Below are 8,768 nucleotides of genomic sequence, written 5' to 3'. Positions count from 1 at the left end.
TATATATATATAGAGAGAGAGAGAGAGAGAGAGAGAGAGAGAGAGAGAGCGCTTTAAATAGAATACTAAATTACTAAAATATTTAATGACTTCATTTATGCGTGTGTAATTGGATGTAGTTATATTTAGAATTGCCGTATTTTCAGCAGAAAAATAAGAGGAATTTATTTTGCAATTACTGTACTACAATTATTATACTACAGATAAGCTGTAAATTTTCAAAAAAAATAGCGAAAATATCGATATATGGATGAATCAAAGAACCGCTACTTGGAAAGATAAAAAAGTTAAAATAAAAAGATGTGTTTATGTTTTATGTTTTGTTAAATATGTATATTTTCATCATTGTTAAATTAAACAAATTTATTAGACTCGTAGCCCTTCTTCTGTATCATTACTTAAAATGAAAAAGAAAAAAATCGCGAATTGTCTGAATCATGGGGAAAAAACCGTAGTGGGTTTCTTGCATGATCTGGGTTGTCACCGGAAAACTGTTAAGTAAAATAAGTACCGTCGCAGACCATGCGAATGTGTCACTCACCTCGAGAATGAGCATTAATAATTTATTTTACACCGCTTGTGAAATCGATATGCATATTGCTCCCGCACGACAGACATCTAATCATATTTGCATAACAACGTACGAGTATGTACAAACTTAGGAGCGTCAATCGTCTCACTAAGCGAGTATTGACTGTTTTACATTTACGTTTCACAATTCGCTCGAGTATCAATCGTAGTCTCGTGAAGTCTTTAGTCTCGAAAAACATAGTTTGAAAAAAATGCTTTGCCTAATCTAGGTTAAGGAAATAATTCAATGTGTATAATTACGTTATTTTTTTATTTAGCATTGTATTATAAAATTTATTTTATTGGATTATAGGTACAATCTTGTCTTGTATTTTTTCATATATTGTTATCGCCACAGTGCTATAATATACTGTATACGATAATACATAAAGTTACATTGCCTTATTTATCATTATTATTAATAGAGGAAATAAAATAACAAGTATTTTTTAGAGTATAAAGGAAATTGAAGAAAAAAAAATCAATCCATGCATGTATAAGAAATTGCGCGAAAGTCGCAGTTAATTTTAAAATATTTTGGTCTTTCAATATCTATTTTTATATCTTTGTTAATAATGTATTTTATCAATTGTATGTGGCAAGATACGATAGATAATTGCTCATAATAATATATTAAATAAAAAAAATGAATGAAAATTTAAAAGATAAATTGCACTTTTGTTAAAAGAAAAAAACATAAAATTGCTTTTGACTATCTGCACATTATTATATCAAAATACTTTTTAAAAGTGAGAAAGGAAAAATTACAAAAGAAATAAATCCAGTGGAGATGATAAACATTTGTTTTCTATTTGTATTGAAAGAATTTTGTAAAGCGATGTTTACAAAAATTATTTATATTTATATTAATTATATTTATAAGTGTAATTTTTTTTCACTATGATAAGTTTAATACAATTGTGAAAATGATCAGTTCATTCGCTATCACTACCGCCACTTCCCGATACTGATTTTCTAGATACCGGGGATGCAGAACTGTGAAAAAAATAACACGCGTAATGTAATATATACAAAAAATTTTTATATATTATAATTGTATTGTGTATAAAAAAAATAAACTTACCGTGCCGATCCGCTCGGACTTCGGCTTCGAGAACCGCTTTTTGATCTAGAGTGCGATCGCGACCTGCTACCGCTCCTTGATCTTGATTTAGACCTTGAAATAGATTTCGATTTAGACCGCGATCGACTTTTGCTTCTTGACTGGCGTTCCTCCGAGCCTGAACGCGAGCCACTTTTGGATCGGGACCTTGACGGTGATACGCCTTTTCTTGAACCGCTTGGCGACCTCGACCTAGAACCGCTCTTTCTCGAACTCGATCTTGATCTTGGCTTTGATCCACTTCTTCGCGAGCCACTGTTAGACCTTGACCGCGAGCCGCTCTTGCGCGAACCTGACCTCGATCTGCTTTTGGCTGACCCTGATCTTGACCCAGATACAGACCGGCTTCTTGATCTCGAAACGCTTTTCGATCTGGATCTCGAAGCAGATCGAGATCGAGAGCGCGATCGTGATGGAGACCGCGAACGAGAAGCTGAATGCGAACTGCTTCTTGAACGGCTACCGGATTTCGACCTTGAACGTGATCTCGAGCGTGAGGCGCGAGAGCCTTCGGAATCAGAGACGATTCGTTTGCTGCCATGCGGTTGATTCTCATTACCGCTTTCGCCGCTATAACAATAAAAGTATAATTTAACATTATTTAATTTACAGTTTGTTGAGTGTAATAAACTAAGAAATTAGTGTATTTACTAAGATGTTTCAATATTTAGTGTTTACTAAGATGTTTCAATATTATCCCTGATCTTGACCCAGATACAGACCGGCTTCTTGATCTCGAAACGCTTTTCGATCTGGATCTCGAAGCAGATCGAGATCGAGAGCGCGATCGTGATGGAGACCGCGAACGAGAAGCTGAATGCGAACTGCTTCTTGAACGGCTACCGGATTTCGACCTTGAACGTGATCTCGAGCGTGAGGCGCGAGAGCCTTCGGAATCAGAGACGATTCGTTTGCTGCCATGCGGTTGATTCTCATTACCGCTTTCGCCGCTATAACAATAAAAGTATAATTTAACATTATTTAATTTACAGTTTGTTGAGTGTAATAAACTAAGAAATTAGTGTATTTACTAAGATGTTTCAATATTTAGTATTTATAATATAATTTAAAAATGGTAAATGTGATATCAATCCGCAAGAAAAATCAAATCAACTGTGATTTATTGAATTCTAAAATTAGAGATAATAATATAATATTAAAATAGCATATCTTTCTCTATCTCTCTCTCTCTCTCTCTCTCTTACTTACCCACTAGCAATTTTAAGGCCACCCGTATCACTGTCTGACTCGCTCGTTGAAATAGTTTCCTTCGATTTAACCAGCTTACCCTTAAGGGTCTCAACCGTGCCCTTACGCGTTCTCTCTTTCTTAGTCCTTGCGTTCTTCTTGGTACGTTTCTGTTTCGGCTGATCACTATCAGATCCTGCAAAATACATATTTTCAAAATTGTTTCTTTAATTTTATTAAAAGTATTAAGCTTGATAATTAAAACAAGTGATTTTATATGTTACAAAAACAGAAAATAAATTTAATTTTCTTACCGCTATTGCCACTTCCAACATCCTTCCTACGTCTGCCTTTACTTTTACTCTTCCTCTCTTTAGTTTCACTGCTAGGTTTCCTCTTACGCTTTCTTTCTTTCGGTATTTCTTCTCTGCCTTCATCTCTATCAGATCCTCCACTGTCACTAACATACTGGTCAGTTCGTTGCCTTTTACCCTTTTTACCAGGTTTCTCTGATGGCATTTCACCGAATACCAATGCGTTCTTAGTTTTCTCAACATATTCTTGTCGCTTCTGCAACATCTCCTCTTCTTTCTGGCGACGCATCTCTTCCAGTTTACGTTGCTCTTCCGTCTGACGCATTTTGAAGGCTTGTCTATAAATTTAGATGATTTAGCGATAAACATATAAAAAAATATTAATGAGAGTGACGTACCTTTCTTCTTCTTGCTTCCGTCTTAACATCTTCTCTTCCTCATCCAATCTTCTAGCTCTAGCGACATGATACTGTGCTTGTGATAACAAATCTTGACACCTCCTGGCTTCAGCTTCTGCCAGTTGTTCCATCCTATCGCCATGCGCTGACAAATACTGAAAATATTTGTGTGAAAGACCTAATTCATGAACTGCCTGCAGTACGGTCGTCAAAGTTGATTTTTCATCTTTAAGAATTTGCGTGGCCAATCGTTGAAGTACAAGAGCAATATTATACAATAAGACGGTATCCTGCGGAGCTACTCTGCGTGCCTAAGAATATATTGACAAATTATATATCGAAATAAAATAATTTAAAAAATTCACATATATGTCTAATTACTTTTAATAACGTCAGTTTTGATTCTTTTAACTTGCCAGCTTTAAAATAAGCTCGTCCAAGATATTGTAAAACTTCAACGTGATGGTATTCATAGAATTTGCGCAAACAATTTTCGTACTGCAATGTAAAATATTAAATTATTTAAGTTGAAATTAATTATTTCTAACTGTATCAACTATGTATAATATATTATCAACCATTTGGATAGCGCTGACGAATTGTTTCTGCTCCACATAGATATGCGCAATATTTAACCAAACATCACAGAATTCTGCCGTTGCTTCGCGCACTTGAGCAAATATATCTCTAGCTTCATTTACACAACCTTTATGCGCGAGTACTGCACCGATACCATTTGCAGCCCAAATGTTCTTCGGGTCATTTCTCAAAACCTAACAAATCATATTAGTCATAACCACAAGTATTTTGATCTAGATAATATTTACTTTAGATACCTTAAATTAGATAATAATTACCTGCTTATACATGGCTAATGCTCGATCCTGATGTCGTTTCTCCCTTTCTTTGTCTTTTCCACTCTGATGTAATGTTTGCAGCCAAATATTTCCCAACGCTATTAAAGAGTAAGCATCGGTGCTCGTGGTCGGATTTTTCAAAATTCTCTCGAATTTCTTCTGGCCAGGACCCCATTCCATCTTAGCCAGATGCAAATTACCCAGCAATGACCATGCATCCGGATGTTCATTATTGATTCTCAAAGCATCCTTGAACCAATCGGACGCTTCGTATATCTGTCCCTTATCTCTCGCCATGCAGCCGAGTCTCAAATAACAATCCACGTAATTTGGATGTTCCTTTAAAATGTCTTTGTACAATTTCTCTGCTCGATCGAATACACATAACGCTTCGTTAAGTCGAGCTAAGTTATACGTCGTAGTCACCGCTATCGAATTGTAATATACAGAATCATGTAAGGCATCTGCTTTTGAACGCGCCAGAGATTCCTCTAGATTTTTCCTGGCTTCCTCCAAGTTACCGAGTCTGAGAAGTAACAAATAAATTAGTATACTATACAAAATAAATGCAATATAAAAATATACACGTACCTGTAATGTAACGCTCCCACATTGTTCAAAATCTCGGGCGGTATGTCTGCTTGAACTTTTTCCTTCAAGATCCTGGTCGCGGTTCCATAAGCATTCAAGGCTGCATTTAAATCACTTTGCTCCAATATCTGTGCTAATTCGATCCAAGCTTCAACATCATCAGGAAACTGTTCCGTTACTTTCCGTAAATGATTTTTTGCAATATCGCGTTTTGATTGAGAACTCGAATTAGCGTAGAGCGAACCGAGAATCTTCATTGTTTCGTAATTTCCTGGTTGTGCTTTCAAGACCTTCTCGAAGCATTGGGCTGCCTTTTGTTAGGGGAGTAAATTGTTATTTTACATACATTAATACGAATAATTATTTTAAGTAGCATATATTGCACATTCTTACATTTTCTGCATCACCACGATAAACATACATTTGTCCTAAGCCAAAATGTGGCAGTACAAATACAGGCGGAGCAAACTGCGTTGCCTGATAATAATATTGAAACGCTTGATCGTAATCACCCTGAAATATTTTTACTTAACAAGAAAGCAGTATTGACATAATAGCAATGTTAATGGCTATTTTATGCTTACTTGAACGTGAAATGCTCTGGCTAGCTGATAGCAACTTTCTGCTCGCATGGCTTCGTTTTCCGTGTTATGAAATGCATGCAACGCTAAATGTTGAACTTTATTGTAATCTTTTTTGAAAAAGAAATGGTTTGCTAAATGGTTTAGCACCATCGGATTTGTTGAATCGATCGTATATGCCTTTGATAACATTTGCACGCCGGTTCTTATGCTGTCAGGTTGTTGCTGATTTAATTTCAAGACTGAAAGGCCAACTAGCGCGTCGACGCATTGTCCATCCAATTGCAAAACTCTCTCAAATGCAAGTCGCGCTTTCTCATGATTATTCAACTTCATAAAACAATGCCCCATTCCTAATCTAACAGCGGCTGGACAGTTTGGATTAGTTCTAAGGGCTTTCTTATAAAATGCAAGTGCACCTCTGTAATCTTTTTTGTTAAAAGCAATGCAAGCTTTGCCAAGCAGAGAAGGTATGTTATTTGGCGATTGATTCAGTACAAAATTAAATTGTGCATCAGCTTGCTCCATTTTATCACCTTCGAGCAGGCAGAAATAAGCTCGACCAAGCAAATGATTCTGCAATAAAAAAACGAATATAAAAATTAAGATACTACTATGGTTACTATATAAAAATTAAGATGTTATTCAAACGTATATGACAATACATACTTGATCATACATGATGATCTTGTCAGCTGTTGTATACAATAATGTAGCTTTTGTAAAGAGATCTCTTTTTTTATCTTTATTTTTTTCTTTGTTGGCTTCCTGAACATAATAGGCAGCCAACATATCAAGGGCTCGCATCTGATCTTTTTCATAGTCGCGATAATCAATATTTGCATCAATACGAGAAGATTCAAGTATTTTAATAAAGTCATCAATTTTTTGTTGCTTGTAATACTCAAGCTGAAAGAAGAAATAAACTTAGATAGACACTAACACATATATCCTTTTTCTATTAAAATTATCTATTCTATACATACAGCCAAATTGACCCAGATATTAAGTTGAGCATGTTCCTGTCGCAGAATCCCCAGAACTTCATCTCCATCTGGTAACTGATCTAAATAAAGTTCTATGACCTATGAGATTAAACAGAACCGTTACAATCTTGGCAAAAGGTACATATGAATGTATCTTTCATTTCTATTATTTTCTAATTTAATGGTCTGATTTATTGATAATATAAAGATTAATATTAAATATTATCTACATATTATCATATAACTGTATTGTAATATCAAAATATCCATAAGATAAATAAAATATGGTATTTGGAATATAACATATTAACATACAAATAATAAGAAAAAATAAGAAAGTTATATGTAAATATTTTATACTTCTACCATTTTCTGATGTTAATGTTCATATTTATCATATTGTTCATATTATATGAAGACTAATTTTACATTTTACCTATTATCATACAATGATACTTAATATCAAAGTATACATGAGATGAGCAAATATTAAATCATAACATGAGAATAAGGATAAGTAGATAATTTAAATAATATTTTAAAATTATATTTCGCATAAGATCACAATTATCTACGTATTAGACAATTATCACAGGAAAGAATCATTTAAAAGCATATAGATAGGATTACATTGTATTTTATATATAAAGCCATATAATTATTATATTAACTATTACAGAGGTAGAAAAGATTATTAATATTTGAAAGGATGCAAGTGAATATACCGCACTATATTCTAGATGGAAAATTGTAGCTATATACTCATGCAAATGTACTGTTATATAATAGAACTTATAAACAGGATCATTAACGTTACTTGAGAATATATAATTGATATTAGATTATATTTTAGCTAGAAAATTATAAACTTAAGATTTACATTTGTACAATTATCACAGGTAAAAAGAATTAAAAACACTTAGCAATATATGCAGACAGAATGTATTTTAAAATCGTAGATTTGTGATCCTACAGATTATGATATATTCAATTATTACAAAGAAAAATTTAACGATACATGCGAACATATACTAGGCGAATAAGAGAGCTTAAAGTAAATAAAAAAGGAATAATTCATAAACGTCGAGCTGTTGAAGCAACATATTGCTATCCGAATGTATGCACGTGACATGTAATATTTATTCGACCAGGAGAAGCGTGTCCGTTTTTTTTAAAGGTTAGGTTTGTATTAACGTCGCTGAGCATTGCAAAAGTGTCTATCATCCAATTCCATTGGGCTTAGGATCTCGTTATGGATATTGTGAATTAACGATATAATCAGTAGAAAAACAGCATATTCACCTCATCTGTATCGCGGAGTGGTATCTCTATAGATCCCGCCATTGTAACAAATTTTCACTGAACACCACTGAACACCAGGGGGAACAAACTCCATATATTTTAGAGACGATGGAAGTTGGTGTAGTTCCAATTTTGGTGCACAGAGCCAGGTGGCGCTAGGGAGTCTGTCGCCCCTTCTTCCAGAATAGAAGCAGAGAGAAGCCTGAGAGCGGCCATGCGCGGGATTTAGCTGCTTCTCTCTGCTAGTGACCCTCTAAAGCCTTGTGTCCACGATACTAGAAATCGGTTCGAGATCTTGGATGAAGGAAAAATTAACCAATTACATTGGTCATGTGACCAAATTGTTCAAATGTGATTTGTTAATTCTTTCTTCATCCGAGATCTCGGACCGATTTCTAGCATCGTGGACACAAGGCTTAATAAGAGTCTGGCCACCTTCTCCCCGGTTTGTGATTGGTCCGACATTTATCATCCATTCCCGCAAATTTCTTTGAATTTATAAATTGTAAAAATTAATAAATTCGTAAAAATTAAAGTAGAATCAATTACAATTTTTATTTTTATTATTATTTAACTTATATTAACATTATTAAATATTTTCTATAAAAACTTTTATGTAAAAAAAACGTTGCAATATGTCTTTCATAAAATAAAAACAATTAAGTAAGTATTATAAATATATTGAAAATATAAAAATTAATATATTAAGAATATATAAAATTTATAAAAATATTACAAGATTAAGAAACTTTAATAAAAATTAAATTTAAATACAAATAATACAATTAATGCTTTAAAATTCTTAACAAAAAATACTTAGGTAGCACCAATAGGGAATAAATAAAGTAGTATATTTAT

At 33.7% G+C, this 8,768-nt stretch overlaps 1 protein-coding gene across 3 annotated transcripts; it reads right to left on the bottom strand.

The window, feature by feature from the left end:
• Nucleotides 1-1,450: 1,450 nt before the first annotated feature.
• Ctr9 (RNA polymerase-associated protein Ctr9) lies at nucleotides 1,451-7,993 on the bottom strand. 3 transcript variants are annotated; one of them, XM_018550951.1, is made up of 15 exons: nucleotides 7,911-7,993; nucleotides 6,609-6,707; nucleotides 6,292-6,531; nucleotides 5,626-6,198; nucleotides 5,435-5,554; nucleotides 5,042-5,352; nucleotides 4,451-4,976; nucleotides 4,172-4,366; nucleotides 3,975-4,091; nucleotides 3,594-3,904; nucleotides 3,196-3,533; nucleotides 2,903-3,077; nucleotides 2,416-2,643; nucleotides 1,655-2,071; nucleotides 1,451-1,566 (listed from the first exon to the last, which is right to left on the bottom strand). In XM_018550951.1, exons 1-15 carry the CDS (start codon nucleotides 7,950-7,952, stop codon nucleotides 1,506-1,508), a joined length of 3,753 nt encoding a protein of 1,250 aa, XP_018406453.1. In that variant the 5' UTR covers nucleotides 7,953-7,993; the 3' UTR covers nucleotides 1,451-1,505. The 3 variants fall into 3 exon arrangements, with proteins under 3 accessions (XP_018406453.1, XP_018406455.1, XP_018406452.1); XM_018550953.1 differs by having other exon boundaries at nucleotides 1,655-2,201; nucleotides 2,501-2,643; XM_018550950.1 differs by lacking the exon at nucleotides 1,451-1,566 and having other exon boundaries at nucleotides 1,651-2,137; nucleotides 2,494-2,643.
• Nucleotides 7,994-8,768: the final 775 nt, after the last annotated feature.

Source organism: Cyphomyrmex costatus, unplaced genomic scaffold, assembly GCF_001594065.2.
Source record: "Cyphomyrmex costatus isolate MS0001 unplaced genomic scaffold, Ccosl1.0 scaffold132, whole genome shotgun sequence".
Taxonomy (NCBI): Eukaryota; Metazoa; Arthropoda; class Insecta; order Hymenoptera; family Formicidae; genus Cyphomyrmex; species Cyphomyrmex costatus.
The sequence above is the reverse complement of the archived record's forward strand: the minus strand, read 5'-3'. Positions and strand labels throughout refer to the sequence as shown.

Bases quoted from the DNA above. Each gene is read 5' to 3' on its own strand.
- Ctr9 (XM_018550953.1), bottom strand. From the start codon at position 7,952: ATGGCGGGATCTATAGAGATACCACTCCGCGATACAGATGAG. The intron at 5,555-5,625 runs GTAAGCATAAAA...AAAATATTTCAG, and splicing joins CCAGAGCATTTCACGTTCAA to GGTGATTACGATCAAGCGTT. The intron at 2,644-2,902 runs GTAAGTAAGAGA...TTATTGTTATAG, and splicing joins GGCCTTAAAATTGCTAGTGG to CGGCGAAAGCGGTAATGAGA.